At 34.3% G+C, this 18047-nt stretch overlaps 3 protein-coding genes across 7 annotated transcripts; 2 read left to right on the forward strand and 1 right to left on the reverse strand.

Annotated features, from left to right (window-relative positions):
* Positions 1–453: 453 nt before the first annotated feature.
* Positions 454–2247, forward strand: LOC133880157 ((+)-borneol dehydrogenase 2-like). Its single transcript, XM_062319047.1, has 2 exons — positions 454–586; positions 1222–2247. Exons 1-2 carry the CDS (start codon positions 543–545, stop codon positions 2018–2020), a joined length of 843 nt encoding a protein of 280 aa, XP_062175031.1. The 5' UTR covers positions 454–542; the 3' UTR covers positions 2021–2247.
* A 1417-nt stretch (positions 2248–3664) lies between these two features.
* LOC133878891 (uncharacterized) lies at positions 3665–11163 on the forward strand. Of its 5 annotated transcripts, none has more exons than XR_009902014.1 (7): positions 3665–4157; positions 4717–5054; positions 6725–6877; positions 7366–7458; positions 8965–9019; positions 10184–10277; positions 10845–10982. XR_009902014.1 is itself a non-coding variant. In XM_062317455.1 (7 exons), the coding sequence occupies exons 1-7, from the start codon at positions 3734–3736 to the stop codon at positions 11052–11054; spliced, it is 1371 nt and encodes a 456-aa protein (XP_062173439.1). In that variant the 5' UTR covers positions 3665–3733; the 3' UTR covers positions 11055–11163. The 5 variants fall into 5 exon arrangements, 2 of the variants coding, with proteins under 2 accessions (XP_062173439.1, XP_062173438.1); XR_009902015.1 differs by having other exon boundaries at positions 8965–9023; positions 10168–10277; positions 10845–10874; XM_062317455.1 differs by having other exon boundaries at positions 8965–9023; positions 10845–11163.
* A 1696-nt stretch (positions 11164–12859) lies between these two features.
* LOC133880473 (uncharacterized) lies at positions 12860–13790 on the reverse strand. The gene has a single exon (XM_062319421.1). The coding sequence runs from the start codon at positions 13749–13751 to the stop codon at positions 13017–13019; it is 735 nt and encodes a 244-aa protein (XP_062175405.1). The 5' UTR covers positions 13752–13790; the 3' UTR covers positions 12860–13016.
* Positions 13791–18047: the final 4257 nt, after the last annotated feature.

Consider the following 18047-nt stretch of genomic DNA (forward strand, 5'->3'; position numbering starts at 1 on the left):
AATTTTTCATCCAATTTGATGTGGGTTTTTTTTTAAGAAAAAAATTCACGTAATTCAATTAAAATTTAATTAAAACATATAAAATGGATTGGACTTTAATTCCTTGGAGGAAATTAAACAAAACAGAAGAGTTATGCTTGTATGCAAAGATATGTATATAACATAATAGTGGGTTGTTAATTTTGAAATTAGTATAAAGTGATGATGTGATATAAAGTAAAAAGAATTTGTATAAAAAAGTGAAAAAATTTTGTATTGTAGTGAATTTTTTTATTTGAATAGTAATAAAAAATTATTGATGTGATATAGAAAATGAACAAAAATAAAAATGTTTTGACGTTGATTAGTATTAAAAAATATAAAAAAGTGAAAAAAAAAAAAAAAAAAAGTTACGTGAACAGTAATAAGCACTACTGTCTTCTGTAACGGTGCTCGGCAAACTCGCATGCTTGTCCAGAAGAAGTCCATCCACAAAAGAAAAAGAAAAGAAAAGAAGTTGGAAGAGAGAGAGAGAGAGAGAGAGAGAGAGAGAGAGGTTGACAATGTCCACAGCCAAATCTGGTGAGTCTTCACTTCCAAGCCAAAGGTAACCCACAAAACAGCAAGCTTTCTCTTCTACTTCGGTGCATGCACTTTAATTATTTTTTTCTTTCACAGTTCTGCTTTTGTGGGTCTCAGCTATATTATGCAAATAATATGCTATTTCTTGTTCTTTAATTATTGTTTTGTTGGATTTCTGCCTGTAAATTCTGCTTTTAATATCAAACTGATTATGGGGTTTGTTATCTAGCTTTTAATATTTGATAGCCTTAGCAAGAGAGTAATAATGCTTTAGAATTTAGTTATCAAGAAACAGAGGTGGATACCACAATGATTTCGAAATATTCAATCTTTATAAGATGATATTCTATAATATTAACTCAATTAATGATATCCTTTGCATGAAGGATGCACTCATCTCAGAAAACTAATTTCCCTTGGAAAGCTACATTTTTTTTCCCCTAAAATCAAATCACTAAAGCAGATTCTCTACATTGCTTCATTTTTACAGCTATGTTTTTCTTTTGTTGCGCTTTACTAGGTTTGAGAAGATTCTTTGTCTCTTAACTCAGATCAGAAGCTCTATCAGTGCTCTTAATAGTTAGTTTATAACAGATTCTTACATATTGCATTAGATGTCTTATGTAATATAAGACCTTTGTTGTGTTCTTTTTTCCTCAGATTATTGGGGAAAGTGGCAGTTGTCACGGGTGGAGCCACTGGTATTGGAGAGAGCATTGTGCGCCTATTCCACAAACATGGTGCAAAAGTTTGTATAGTTGATTTGCAGGACAACCTTGGCCAGCATGTCTGTGATACCCTTGGTGGTGAACCAAACACTTTCTATTTCCATTGTGATGTTACCAAAGAAGATGATGTTTGCCGTGCAGTTGACTTCACAGTCGATAAATTTGGTACACTTGACATCATGGTCAACAATGCCGGGTTGTCGGGCTCACCATGTTCCGATATTCGTAATGCAGATATATCAGAGTTTGAGAAGATATTTGATATAAATGTGAAGGGGGTCTTCCTTGGAATGAAACATGCAGCTCGGATTATGATCCCTTTAAAGAAGGGCTCAATAGTTTCTCTCTGCAGTGTTGCAAGTGCCTTAGGGGGCTTAGGCCCCCATCCCTACACAGGGTCCAAGCATGCTGTGTTGGGGCTCACTAAGAACGTTGCAGCTGAGCTGGGACTACATGGGATTCGTGTCAACTGTGTTTCTCCTTATGGGGTTCTGACGGGCTTGGCTTTAGCTCACTTGCCTGAGTTGGAGAGGACCGAGGAGGCCGAGGAAGGTTTTCGCGCTTTTGTTGGGAAGAATGCTAACTTGCAGGGGGTAGAGTTGACTGCTGATGATGTGGCTAATGCCGTGCTCTTCTTAGCAAGCGATGAAGCAAGATATGTAAGTGGGGATAATCTCATGGTTGATGGGGGCTTCACTTCCTCAAATCACTTACTTCGGGTCTTTAGATGAAGCATGACATTCAACAGGTTTGCTGCCTTGCTTCAATGGCTGTTGGAAGCTTGATAACTGCGGTCCTCTTGGTGGACAGATCAACTAGTAATATGTTTAATTGGGTATGTTCTCCATAGATAGTTGCTTTGGATTTCACTTTGTTGTGGATTGAACCCGAATATTGGACAAGGATTGTAACTTCTGTAATTTGAAATAGAAATACATTTCACAATGGACTTGAACAATTTTTTCGACTTTTTAAACTATTTTTGGCTGTGGTTTTTTGTTTAGAACTGGGTGACAATAATCATTTTTTTATTTTTTATTTTTTTTGGTTGAGGTTGTTTCGCACGAGTTAGCCCTTGATTTTTCAGCATTTTCTTCTTCCGGCTATAGAGCACGCTATGAGAATGATACTCACAAAATCTACAGACTAAATGCACAAAACATTGAGAGAGAGAAATTGTTTATTCAAATGATGAAGAATCACATCTTAAAATCATCATATATCTAATTTTTGCTCATCCTTTTTGTTAAAGAAAATGTTACAATGATCCTTGATATATGAAGGATATTGTTGATCATTTATTTCTTATTTTATTCTTTAAGCTTGAAATAAAGAATAACAAAAGCATAACAAAATATAGAATAGGATGTAGTTTTTTTTTTTTTTTTTTTTTTTTTTTTTTTTTTGTCTTTTCTTTTTTTACGTAGTTCTTTAAAATAGAGAAAAAAAAATTGAAGAAAATTTTAAAAAATTAAATCATTTAAAGTACAAATATCAAATTATTACCTTGGGTTTTAGGTCAATATCATAGAGATGATTAAGGGATGAAGATCCAGCAATTTTCTATTTAAATTACTAGCAATTTAACATATGTGACAAAGCTTAATTAGAATCTATTTGTCTGAATATAACTAAAAATTTATTCAGACAAATTGGTCTCACATGTGCTTTTCAAAATATGCTATCCAAATTGCTAAAGATCTCTATGCGTCATTCGGACCATCCATTCTCCTGCCACACTTTTTTTTTTTTTTTTTAGAATAATCATATTTAGTTCTTAGGTTTTTTTCTTATTTGAATTTAGTCAATGAGTTTCTAATTTTAAGAATATAGTCCTTAGGTTATATACAAATTTTTAAAAAAGGCTCCTCTATAACTTTTTTCCTCAAAATTAATAGTTTGTAATATTTCATGTGTGTCTCAATTGACACATCGGCATCCATATTAACACCTAATATCAATGTCACATCATTAAACGTCATGTCATCCATAAAAAAAAAAAAAAAAAAACCATCTTCTTCGTTATCATAATCTTCTAGAATTGTAACATTAGATGAAAAATCGTTAATTTTTATGCTAACATGGACATTAACATTATGTTGAGTGCTAACATGAATCTTAAAATGTCAAAATGAAACACATGTGACAAATGAAAAGATTGTTAATTTTGACAGTAAAGTAATAGAGGGGTCAATTTGAAATTAATGCAAAACCTAAAAACCTTATTTTTTAAATTAAAAATCTAAGGACTAATTCAAAATCAGATGAAACTTTAGGAACTAAATATGATTTTTTTTTTTAATAATATTTTTATTCAAATCTTAGAAACTATTTATATCAAATAACCTTCCCTTATCCAACAGGACCAACAGTAACTGAAAAACCAGACAGTCAGTCCACGGAGACACTCTCTCAACCCCATTAACTTCCAACGCCGACCCACCATGGCTTCTCTTCAACCGTCGTGGCTCTCTGCTCTCAACTCCATCAACACCATCTCTCCCTCAAAACCCACTGTCTTCCCCTCCACAATCCTCAACAAAACCCACTCATTAAAGCCATTGAAGCTCTCCTCCTCTGTGAACCCATCCAATGCTGAATCTTCAGAACCCATTTCACCAAACTCTCCGGAACCTGTGCCGGCTGCTATTGACCCTGTGAAGCTCGCGTTTGAAAAAGCTAAGGCGTATAAGAAGGAGGTAAAATCGAAACTGGTTCCGAAAATTGAGCAGAACCCAGTTGAGGATTCTGGGACTAAGGAAGTGCCGGTTTCAGTTAAGGTTGCGATGGAGAGGGCGAAAGAGTACAACAAGAATAAAGGTGTTGTGAGTGGTGGCAAGAATGGTGGAGAGAGTGACACAGTTTCAGGTATTATTTTGGAAAGTTATGGATATTAAATCACCCCCATTCCAAAAGTTTAAGCTAATAGAAAATAAATTTAATTATTAAATTAATATTTTAATACTCCCTTGATGTGTGGACTCAAACTTCCCTCAATAAACAAGTGAAATATTTAATTGAAATAGGAGAATTCTAAAATCAGGGTTTGAATTCATAATTTTTTGCTTTGATACCATGTTAAATCACCAATTATCTCAAAACCTTAAAGATGATAGGAAATGATAAATATAATAATTAAATTAATATTTTGGCAAAAGATAGAGAGAGAATGGCAGATTTTTATTTTATTGTTGATTGGTTGCCATATCCAGTGAAGTGAAACAGGTACTTGTGATTTACCTTCAGGTCTTTGCTTTTATAATTTAATGTGTTTGGCAATTTATTCATTTTATTAGCAAACAAATTGTTATGACTCTTGGCTGATTACAAGTTTGAAATGTTGTCCAGGAGTTTTGCTGTTTGATGAAGAATGACATATTTGTATGAGTGATTTGAGGTAAATTTAGTTTTGTGCATTTATTTTTAGGATTGGAGAGAAGCAATGGGGGGAACCTTGGAAATGCGGTTGTGGAGAAAACGGTTAGTAAGAAGGGGAAACTCTCAGTTTCAAGCATGGATTTTATGGGACTTGACTTTGCAGATAAGAAGAGGAGCAGGGGACTACCTCCTGGGCTGGTTCCTGTTTCAGAATCTTTCCCGGATGGGGACTTGCCAGAGGTGGAGTTGATTGTTGGGGATACCAGCTATTTCGAAGACACAACAGAATCTGAGCCCACGCTGCCTCAGGAATATGATTCAGAACTTTACAAGCCAAAGGTTTCTTCATGGGGAGTCTTTCCTAGACCTGGAAATATTTCAAAAACGGTATGGTAGTGGCCATCATAGCTGATGTTAGAGTAGTAAGTAGACACATTTTTGGTGTACATACTTTTTTGTTGATATTTCTGAATTTGTGGGCCTGAAGGATGTTACTTTCTTATGTTAGGCAATTTGTTGAGTGATGATATCATGTTGGAAAACAAATAAATGTTTTGGAGGTTCTCCATAGAAAGTGAATTATCTTGGTTTGGACAATCTGTTTAAAGTTTCTGAAATCTATAATCAAGATGGAAAATATACAATTCAAGAGAAAAGAAGGAAGAAAGAAGAAAAGAAAAGGAGAACGTAGAGAGCCACGTTTTACTTTATACTATTTTTTCTTAAACTTGTTGACGAAGATCAAATATTTGATAATAAAACTCAACACACGTTATGATCATGCATTAATCTCTTCGTTCCGCTGACTTCCAATTGCTGATAGCATCTAGGGCTCTAAACATCATAATTTTATATTCCTTATGGAAACTACTTTTGCTACATAATGATGTGCAAAAGAAGTGCATAATCATTTTTCAAGCACTGAAGAAATCAATTACCTGAGTCGACATATCTTGTCCATGTTAATCAGAGTTTTTTTGGAGATAGAAAAAGGAGTGGGGGGGGGGGGGGGGGGGGGGGGGGGTTGGGTATCTATCTATATTCATATCAAAGTGTCCATGGACAAATAAAACCCACAAATGAAATCAGATGATTGATATAGATGAAAAAAATATCTATCAGAATGCCTGCACGGATCCTTGTGTTTATATTTGCATCAAATTGTATATGGACAAACTAAACCCACAAAAGGAATCAGGTCGGTGGCTTTAGATGATTGTATAACTATGAAAGTGCCAGCACAAACCTTTGGTATTTGTTGAAGATCTTGGCTCCCTTTGCGTGGTTTGTTTGTGTGTGTGTCTATACATATGAAAGAGTCCAGGGACAAAGTAAATACACTAATGATATTAGATGGATTGCTCTACATGCCTATGTATCAGCAAAAATTCCTGACACGAATCTTTTATCTTTGTTGAAGATTTTGGAGTTCCACCTTTCTCAATTAAGATATTGAAATAATGGAAAAAGGAGAGCTTCAGTTTCACACCATAAGAATTCTCTTAATTACACTAGTCATAAATTTTTGCTCATATCTTGATACCTGGAGGGTAAAATGGATCTTTGATTGTTTATAGAAAAGGTGGATCACTTGTATTCATTGCATTATGTTCTCAGTTTTCATGAAACATTCCTTCCTAATTAACTTTCAGAGTTTTACAAGATCTTAGAGTAGAAGACCCCATCGCTTATGTCTTATTTGCTCATGGCATTAACATTTTTTCTGTTTTAATTTTGTGTTGATGGCAGAATACAGAAACATTTTGAAGATCCTTTTCAATAGTACCTTTGAATGAGTCAATCCATGTTGTAAATTAACGCTGTTGGTTCATGATCTCAATTAGGAATGTATTTATTAAGTAGTTATCATATATGCCACCTGTTGCTCTAAAGCAATATGCATTACATTATAGAGTATTGTTTCATAATATGGGATGATGGAGGCTTTTGTTATTTAGTTTTATTCAGTTGATACTGATGTGCCTTTTACTGTTACAATCTAATCTCACAAGCATGCAAAGATATTTTTCTTAGATATTTCCTTTGTTCTTGGTCAGTTTGGTGGTGGAAAAGTTATACGCCCTGGGCAGGTGCTTGAAACAGCAGAAGAGAGAGCTGCTAAAGAAGCACGAACAAGAGAGTTAGTAGCTGCCTACAAGAGTAAAATTGGCTTAAAGATCGATCCAAAGTTAAAATCTGAATGTGAGGAGGTATGCTTCTATCCAAATATCATCTTGTTAACTTGTATGTTAAGAGTATGTTTTTACATACGCTCTTAAATGAAATGCTAAAAGTGCATTTGGATTGAGGAATTGGAATTAGTTCTTATAATTATTTACATATTACCATAATTGTTTATGTCATGATCGAAGATCATTACGGGCAAACAATCGAATACAAGTCAGCTTTCTTTCCTTCTTTCAAAAAAAACTTTAGCAAAAATGGTGAGACTTCGAATACTATATATATATATATATTACAATATCAATAAATTTTGGCTTCCAAATATGGTTGGAAAATATCATCTTTCAGTTAGAGAGAAGTTGCAGTCACCATGTTACCTAAACTAGTTTTTGAGTCTAACACTTGCACTTTTGTTATGTTCTTTTACTGCCTTTGAATGCATCTTTTATTACATATTTCATTGTCGAGAAGTATAATGCATTATCATTCCTTAGTGAACTTATTATGTGTATAGGCAATAAAGGATGGAGACTCATTAATGAATCTTGGAAAGCTTCAGGCAGCATTGCCCTATTACGAAAAGGTCATGGATAACTTAACATTCCAGGTAATATGCTGTTTAAACTATTTGAACTACCTATCTATTTGAGAAGAAGTCTCACTTTATATATCTTTTGACAATATATATTTAATCAAATGATATCAGCTAAATAGAGCTTTTATATGAGTACTATACTATCGTGAATTTCTTTTATAAGAATTGTGTATTATCTGATATAACTACATTATTTACAATGAAATTGGGAAGATGAGAACATTTATGCATAGGGGAGTTAGGATTGTTATGCCATGGCCTTTGCAAGATTAATGAATTACATGTTCTACTCTGGCTTCATGATTTAGAGCTGAAAGCAGGTTTGTCAGTTTTACACACAGAATTTTGCAATATTGAAGATATTATAGGAAGGGAAATGCTTTCTCGAAAATGAACCTTACAGAATGTTCATGCTAAATGACATGGGAGCTCTATTATCAATATAAATGTAACACACAACCCACAACCTGTGCAGCTGGCTCATGAAGCATGCTGTGACATCAGTTTGCATGACCCTTTTGTATGATTGGTTGGTATTTACGGCATCATTATTTAAAATATGTACAAACCATACCTGAATTGATGTGTTTAATTCGAATTGAGATAGGATATCAGGAATTTGATTCTCGCAATCAAGTTTGATTCTGATTAACTGGTGGGCCAGGTGACTCATGATTGACAAACATCCTTGCTATTGTGGGAAAATTGGAGGAAACTCAAGGTAGATGGTTTCACAGGATGGTTATGGAACATATTTGGTTAATGCCTTGTTTTAGGGAAGGAAAGCAGAAAGCCAAATGATAGCACATGAAAGTAGTATGACTTGATAAGGGAAATACATGATTTCTTTTGAGAAAGGATGATATTCTTAACTTATGTGTCTAGTAGTGCTAATAAATTGGTGGACTTATGATGTAGGTGCTAGAACATTGGAAATATCTCTTGTTGGCAGCTTAGAAAAAGAAAAAGTACTTTGCTGGCAGCTATTTCCCTTTTAAGCTCCTGGTGCTGTCTCCTCCTTTTTTATTCTGCTTTCTTAGTAAATTTTCAATGAAAATATAAGAAGGAAAGAAAAAGAACGCATCCAAACCTAGGGATCAAGAACTTCCAGATAAATTGATGTGTTTAATGACGTGGTATGCCAATGAGTCTAGTGGCTGAGTAGACATGCTGATTGTATTATTTTGACATGTTTCGTCTTCTAATTTACTAGCACTATTTCTATACCTTCCTACCACCAATGGGTAGGTTTCTTTACTCATCTCTAATATGTACGAACTGTTTTTTCCTAGATGGTTGAAACTTGAGAGATTCATTATGTACTGCATCATTAAAAACCAAATAAAGCTTTACCTACACATTAGGTGGAAGTGAACAATTTTCACTTCTCTTTTTTTTGTGTTTCTTTTCTTTTTATTTGGTTTCCTTATGAGAAACAGTATCTGAATATTTTGTGTTTTTTTTTTTTTTGGATGAATAAATATTTTGTGTTTTGTTTCATGCATATAATTTCTGCAGAGTGAGCTTCATGGGTTAGCTGCTTTGCAATGGTCAATTTGTCAAGACTCCCTTAGTAGGTATATTTGTCTTTTAAGAATTCGATACAAGTGTAGAACCCTTATGACGCCCCTTAACATGCCCTGAAATTGAATTTGTTTTTGCTCTACATACAATATGGGATGAATCCATTGTCCTTTGGATGATGCATATGAAATTTGTGTGTTGTCATGGTTGTCTTTAAGGCAATTTTGATCAAACTTATAAGCTTGCGTCTTCCTTTAAGATTAGTGTGGTGTCTTCATCCCACACTATAGACTTGCATTTGAATGCCATCTAACATGTTATGCACTGGTTCAATTTCCTTTATATGTGTACATCACAAATTCTTTGTTGGTTTATTTATTACTGGGTTTTTTTTTTTTTGGTTATCTTTTGACTGCACAAACACCACAAATTAAATTTTTACTCGATCAACATTATGACATATATATTATGATTTTAATAGTGAAGCTTGTTATTTTTCATAGTCCTTGAATCATTTGCAAGCTTCGGAACATATGTTACTGATTTCTGAATCATGGAGATATGTAAACTATTTAAACTATATTTGCTTGGAATGAATTTTGTAACGTTCAAGGCTTTGCACTATTCACTGGAAACTTTGTTGTTGATAAGGTAGCATCATGGTGATCCATATTTTAAGTTAATTAAATAATTTTAATTAAGACTGACAAGAGAAGTCAAATTTTTAAAAACAAATATTGATTTTTTGAATCAGAAAAGTGTGTGATGGAAAGGGAGTTAGTTTTATTAGGACTAATACAAAAGGATAAGAAAAGTAGAATTTGAAAGTTATGGAGTCAATTTGATCACTTTGATCTTACCCAAGTCAGGGTAGATGGGATTCTACTTCTTGAGTTTGTGTGGGAGTTGAATTGCAATGTACATAACAGAGGATTGAGAACTGTGGAAGTTCAAATTTAATTTGGAAGCCTGACAACTGTCATGGCAACATAGATTTTCCCAAGCTACACACCAATGATTTTAACACCTGAACGGATGTATCAAAATTCATTTCACTAATTTGTTGGCCTGTGTACAAGTTGAAACCTTGTTGAGAAATGAATGTCAGATTGTATATCAAGCATCTTTAGTTGCAAAGCGAAAGTGCTGAATGATATTAGCTCTCTCTTCTTCGCTTGCTTGATGATTATAGAACAGTTGTTATGGTTGACAGGTCGAATGAGGCTCGATTGATGTATGAGAAGCTTCGGTCTCATCCAAATGCTCAAGTGAGTAAGAAAGCAAGACAATTCATGTTCAGCTTTCAGGTAACTACCAATTGGCTGTCCAGATAATATAGTAGTGTCCATGCTAAAAGGTCTAAATCTAACAGGTAGGATTGTCAATTTTTTATATATACGATCTGCAAATCTAATACGAGCCCAATACGAAATTAATGGGTTAGGGTTGAAGAGTCTGACCTGTTTAATTACATGGGTCGGGTTAGGGTTGACCTATATATTTTTATACTCATGCTTTGACACGATTCGAATTTGTCACGTGAACACGAATTACCACTCCTACTAACAGAGTAATTACCTCAATAAAGATGAACTCTTACTGTGTGTTAATGCCTAAGAACTCTTGTTATGTGGCAACTTTCTTTTCCTGAACATGAAAATTGAAAAGTCAGTGGTTTTCAAATTTAAATTTATCAGCACCAATCAGAAATAGTTCTATGTATGTCATGGCCCATGGGGTGTTCTTTAGTATTGGTCTTTCATGTAGCAAGATAGTTTCCCCACCTTTTTTTTTGGTATGCATGTCTGTGTGTTTCTTTGTTATAGTCATTTTTACTTTTATGTAATATTCAAGTGAAATTGTGAATCTAACAGGCCATGGAGATGATGAAGGTCACAACAAGCACTCCTTTTAACACAGGTTATCAGAATTTTTTCGAAGCCTTTGTTCAAAATAAATCCAACTATCCCCTTAAAGAAGTTGAGATTGAAGAGGGTGCTCTGAGTCAAGTTCTCCCATATATTATTTTTCTTGTTTCTCCCATTTTTGCCGTATTACTTATTGCTGTACAAAAGAGAACATAAATTGGAAGCTGGAGTTAATATCAGACTGGGGAATGATTAAAAGAATATTTGTCCTTGGAATTGTATATATCTTACTTACCAAAAGAAAAATGAATTATATGTATCTCCAACTATTCTTTTGTTCAGTAAAAAGAAGATTTTTAATGAACTCTAGGTACATCTAGGCATGATTCACATGTAACATTATATAGATACAAGTAATTTGTGTATGCTGTTAAATATATAGAGATAAGTAATTTGAGTATGCTGTTAAGTTAGGTTTGACCTCTCATCTATATTTTGATCTGTATGAAAAATCGTGATTCGGTCTTGACCTCATTTGTAAAAGAGAAATGTTATTTTGCATTCTTCCATTATATTCGGCGGACTCCTGACTTGGCATGTTAAATTCAACGTTAATTTTTTTTTTCTTTTGTTTATTTTTAATCTAAGGGTGAATTGAGCTTGTGACGACATACCAACGTACTAGAAAAATGTTAACAGAGAATGCAAAACAATATTTTTCTTTGTAAAAAGGTTGTCCTTTGCAAAAGTTGTGTTGATGACAGATATGTACAGTGGGGTAATAACAAAGTAAGCTTTTTATTCAGATAAATCAGAAAAAGTAAGTCATACAATCATGATATTTGGGGGGTATACCATAATGTTTTTAAATATATCAAAACCTCATGTCAATCATTTAGGCTTTTAGGCATTTCTACTTAGTCCTTAATCATGATATTAAATAATGAATTAATAGAGCACAACAGTTTGGGGAATGCTGCATGAATGAAAAACCATCTATCTAATCTCACCAACTGTCCTTATCTGCATTAAAAGTAGGTAAAGTTGAACAAATCCCAGTGGTTGAGAAAAACCTCCATAATTTCAACACTTACGTAATCTGAGTGAGCAATCAGTGCCATGCTTTTCATTGCACATACCCCACCATAATCTTTTGTTTAGTGTGCTGCTAATCAATAGGAGATCAAATAACATGGATGTAAATATTGGATAGGGTGAAATGGATGGATACCGAGGGTAATATGAAAAGGCATTCGGATCTCATTCTGTTTACGCAAGAGTTTTAATATTTTCTCGAGCTATTTAGATATGTCTCTTCGAATCAGAATGAGATGCAGCTCAGTGTCTTCCCACATAAGTTGTTCATTACACAAACAACCAACAACTCTCATCACACCCTTTCTAGATCCGGATACGGTACACTTAATCTCAAGTTCCAAATCCTTGATTTTTGGAATTTGGGACTCAAGTGAAAGAGAAACATGCCAACACCCGCTGCAAGCAAGAACAGAAAAAATAAAATAAATAAATGCTATAGGGTATGAAAAGTTCCTCTTCATCACTTTTTTTCCTCTTTTTTGGGTATCTTTTTTTCTTTTTTTCTTTCTTTCTTTTTTTTTTTTTTTGGGGTGAAAAAACGACCTCGTGTCTGCACAAAGAAGGACATAATTTGACTGATCCAGCTTTCATGCTTTATTCTGTCCTTGTTTAGGTTCAATAGTGGTATTTTTTTTTCCCTACTTCTGAATAATATGCATCATTTTTAAATTAGGTAAATTTTTTCTTGGTTAGGAGGCACCCTTTACCCTTTTCTACTTGGCCAATTTTATTTTGTGAAATTCAATGAATTTATTGTGAATTCTTATTAGATCTCAAAATATATTGTAGATGATTTTTGTGTTGTGCATACTTTCCCAATATTTCATTATCATGATTCAAGCATGGACCATATGGAATTTGGGAATTTTAGACTTTCTTAAATCCAAAAGGAATTTGGGAGAAACAACAAGAAAGAAATGAACAAAATCTTTTATTTATTTTTTTATCAATTAAGTAAAAAAACAAAAAATACATAAACCCTAATTTGACTGCCTTTAGGCTAAGTCAATTATTGGATTACAAAATAACCTAAATAAAACTAATAAAAGATCCGATTATTTTATTTTATTTATTTATTTCTTATTTTTCATCCATCTCGATCTCGGCAGGAAGAAAGATGTCGGTCAGAACAGTGTTCGATTGCAAGGAAGCCCTGAGCAATTTCACCGCCTCATCCATGCCGAAATCGACGACTCTCTCCTCAATAGCACCAATGTCGTTGACATTGACATTGAACTGGGTAAGCAGAGTGACAAGAGAGGCGGTGGACAAGGGCTTGACCTCCAGATCATCCATCACCATGTATTTGACCGTCTCTTTCACGTAACCTTCCTCGCACGCGGAGGACGCACCGATTTCTCTCTGTGCCTGTGTGTCTAAGAAGGTTACCTCCCGGTCCATCCTACAGTCGCACTTAGGGCAAATTGCGCGAAATTCGTCAGCCACGTAAACGCGGCTACGGCTGCAATCGCGCGGACAGGTAGACAATTGACGGAATGTTGAGCAGACGTTTGGCAATAGGTGAGGGATTTTAGCACCGGGCATGATTACTTTGGGTTCTAACAGAAAGTATTTGTCTATTATTTGGATGTAATTAACACTCAGATTTTCAATGCTCCGGTACAGGCTTGGCAGGCAGCCTACCATGCCGCCGCCGTCGGCCTCTTTGAGAAGCCTCGTCACAGCTCCGACCGGTAGAGTGAAGATACTAAAGAGGAAATCAACAAATTCATTGTCTACTTCAGCAAAGAGCAAGCGTTGGCTCTTTCTGTCTATAAAAAGCTTCAGGCTTAGGATCTCTGCGGCGGCTGCCATGTTTGAATGGTTTAAAAGCTTCCAATCCAAGGGATTGAGTCTTAATTGAGAAGAAAGAATAAAGAAAGGGGTTGGGGAAGAGCTCTTAAGTACACATCGCTAAAAATCCTTATCCTACTTGGACTTGGACTTGGACTGGGAGTGGGACTGGGTGGGCCAATCTAATTTTATTCGGTTCGGATTCAACCGGGCTTGCCCCGACGTTGAAAGAGTTCAGGTGTGGGTTGGTGCACATAAATGTAAGTATGTAACTACACACCGAATGAATTATATCTGCACATATTCTCTTCAAAATTTAATTGTCAATATCATTTTAAATTACCAATTATGTCGATATCTTTCCTTAAATTATAAAAAATGTTAATGTCCTCCTTAATGACAAAAATGAGTAATGCTACACATCATCCCCTTGTCTTCCTTTTGTCCTCCCAAATTTGATGTGACTCTTAAAATCACCATTAAATTTATGATAGGTCATTATTGAATTTTGATCCAATGGTGATTTTAAGAGCCACATCAATTTTGGGAGGATGAAAGGTGGACAAGAGGATGATGTGTAGCATTACTCGACAAAAATACACTTCATAAAATTATTAATTTTTATTAGCCACCCCAATTTTTTTTAGTCCTTTTTTTGTTTCTTTTTCTCTTTTTTTTTGAAAAAAAAAATAACTTTTTCAAAAGAATTGGCTATATTGCAAAATTAGAAAACTTGATTGAGGTGCATTGCAATTATTATTATTATTATTTTTTATTTTTACTTTAGAGGCAAACTTGAAAAAGATGTGACATAATTTTAAGGGGTAACTTTCCCCCATCAACTACCAGCCATTGTCAACATGTCTCTATGAACTGACACATCGACCAAAAGAGAGTATTCAACTACCATCTTTACATATTTTGGCCTATTTCGTCTGTCTAATTCATGCAAAGACTTAAATGTCCTAATTCAATTTAAAAAATGACCTAAGTGCCCTCATCTTAAACACAAATAATAATAATATTAATAAAAAACTAAAGGAAAAGTGTCACCCCCTGAGATGGCCGGGGTGGCCGCGCGGCCACCCTTGAGGCCGTGGGTGGCCGGCGAGCCACCCCTAAAGTTGGCTCCGGCCACCCCAGAATCTGGGGTGGCCGTGCGGCTATCTTAGAAAAAAAAGAAGACCACCCTAGAAAATAGTTAGGGTGGCCAGAGCCACCTCTAGGGCCACCTTAGAAAAAGACCTAGGGTGGCTGCGAGCCACCCAAGAGGTGGCCGGAGCCACCTCGGGGTGGTTCGCGCGCCACCCCCTCCACCAAAGGGGGTGGCTGCCAGGTTTATTTTTTTTTGTTTTTGTTTTTTTAAATATATTAATTTTAATATATTTTGTTATTAATTGTTGTAGAAGACATTTTGGTTTTTAAACCAAAATTAACACTAAAAAATGGCATATTCCATCAAAGTTAACGGAATTCTTCGACGGAAGGGGCCAAAGTATATAAAAGTGGTAATTTGATACTTTCTTTTGGTCGAAGTATCAGTTCATGGGGGCATGTTGATAATGACTGATAGTTGATGGGGTAAAAGGTAATTACCCATAATTTTAATATTTTTTCTTTGATATTGACATTTTTAAAAATAGAAAATGAATATAAATAATCATTCTATTTCAAATTCTTGTATTTATAGTAATACCTATTGCTATTCTTACACAATCATCATTCCAGTATATCAAACGTGCCCTCGGAAAAAAAATAAATAAATTGGGTATTGTTTGGGGTGGCAATTTGCAAAATTACTGTCTTTTTTTTTTAAAAAAAATAAAAATTATGTCTTGTCTGAATGGGTTTAAATCCTGAAAATTGGTTATATTATTCCTTTTCCAGTTACCCCCCCCCCCCCCCCCCAAACAAAATTGGGTGGATTCTTAATGGCATGATGGCCTTTTGGTAAGCCTGATGTCATTTTTGTAGAGAAGCTCTCTGCGTGTAGGATCATTTGGAATTTTTGATAATTGGAAGAGAACAACAGTCAAAACAATTGTTTGCTTTCTCAAGGCACAAATATAAATGTCTTTTTGCACAACGGTCAGCATAATGTAAGACGGAATTTATTCATATTTTTTGTAAAAATAAAAATTAAAAAATGTTAATAATAATATTAGAGCCGTTTGATTAGAATTTTATCTTCTTTGAAAATGGAAGTACCAAGAAAAAAAGAAAAAGAAAAAAGAAAAAGACTTGATTGTAAAGCTGGGATTTAATTTAATTTTTTTTTTCTTATTTACATTTAAAACTTTTTTTTTATTTTCCTTATTAGGAGTAATTTGCTTTATTGATTTCCATTTCTTACTAGGATTAGGTTTACTATTACTATTAGGATTATGTTTACTTTTTCTACAAGAAAATGTTTTTTTTTTCTTAATTCTTTCAAAATCCTTTTTCTTTTTCAAAAATTGTTTTTTTTTTAGTTTTTTTTTTCAAATTTATAAGGAATTTTTGTAGGGTTATTTTTGTCTTTTTGTTGGCCTTAGGGAGACTTTGACATTTTTTTGGTAGTTTAAAAGGAGAGACATTCATATAATTAGTAGTTTGAGTGGCACATTGACAGTAGAATGGAAGTTTGGTGGGAGTATGTACAGGGGCGGAGCTGTTAAGGGGCCGGGGGGGCCTGGCCCCCTAAGTTCCAAAATTCCCCCTCTCCCCCGCCTCCCCCCCCCAAAAAAAAAAATTCTAAATAAAGAAAATTCATTTTTTTTTTAAATTTTTTTTTTAGTTTTGCCCCCACAATTTTTTTTTTCAATTTGGCCCCCTCAAATTCTCAAGGCTAGCTCCGCCACCGAGGGTATGTATACTTTTTCCAAGTATTTATCTTCTATAAATACATAAGTTTATAATGTAAAATAAAACCCTTGAATTATTAATCAAACTTGATAATTTCTCAACACTTTATAAAGTTTATTTTTTATTTTTTAAGCATGCTGGCTTGTTTTATCTTTTATTCAAAAGATGCATACACTTCTGATCGTTGTTAATTACCAATTAGTCTTCTGCTATGTCACACCTCTCTATATATATAATAATTTCTCGAATGTTCATTGAAATTTCAATGAATAAGTCATCTCTTTCCAATTGAAACTTAGCCCAGAGGAAAGAAGTATTGATTGTATGGGTATAACAAAAGGAAAAGAACAAAAGAAAAGGTCTTCCTTAAAGCTAATAATTGTCATTTTGTCATGGATGAAATTGTATTTAAAGAACTATGTTAGAATATTAATTTAAATGCCGCTCCGTTTATTAAAATTTTTGTTTTCTCCAAAAGTTATTCTCATTTTAATAAAATATTATACGTATTCGAGCTCACTTATTAAGGGAGAGAAATCAAATATATATTCGTGTGTTGGGTCTTACTTTTTGAAATGGGCCACATAAAACGGTTTCTAATGTAGGCAAAAAAACCTAACCTAGCCGCTTGAATGTTGCAACAATCACCGGAAGGAAGCTGTTGAAAGAGAGACAATGTTTTCCAATCAAAAACCGTCGAAGAGGACAAATGAACTCAACAATAAGCGGTGGAGACTGGAGAGCCTCATAAGGAGGGAAGTTTAGAACGAGAGAAGATGTGGCATGTCTCACTTATAAAGAGAGAGTTTGAACTCACATGTAAATGGGTGCTATCATATTAACTTTAATAATCAAGTTCACAATTTCTTATCCGCTTAAGATTTTGTGACAATTGATTTCCAAATATCCCACTTGATGTGATGCTAACAACCATTAGATCCTTGTCACTATGGTATGGTTCTTTCTTTCAATTTAAGATGCACCTTCACCAGAATGAGATGTAGCACTTAATGAGCAGTAAATAGAGCGAGAAGCAGCCTATAATCTTGTGCTCGATCGATCACTTTATTTCATTATCATGATTCATGTATGCATGGATCAAATGGGGAGCAAGAGCAAGACAATGGAATATGGGATTTGTGTTGGGAGAATTTGGCAGTAATAGGATGTGCTTCAATTCCGACACATGAGGAATTGGAGAGCTGTCTTGCCATTTGCACTTTGCAGCTCACATGGCACCATGCATGATACCTTAGCACTTACTGCTGTTATAGCCATACGTTTGAAAAGAAGCCAAACTCAAAAGCGTTCTATATTCCTTATCATTGCATAGAGGACCTTAATTTTGGTCTATGAGGGTTTTTTTTTTTTTTTTTTTTTTTTTTTTTTTTTTTTTTTTTTTTAAGGGTTAAAGACATATTTGATACTTCAGTTTCAATTCGCATCACAGATGGTACCTGAGTTTTTGAAAAT

Source organism: Alnus glutinosa, chromosome 10 (genome assembly GCF_958979055.1).
Source record: "Alnus glutinosa chromosome 10, dhAlnGlut1.1, whole genome shotgun sequence".
NCBI classification, from domain to species: domain Eukaryota; kingdom Viridiplantae; phylum Streptophyta; class Magnoliopsida; order Fagales; family Betulaceae; genus Alnus; species Alnus glutinosa.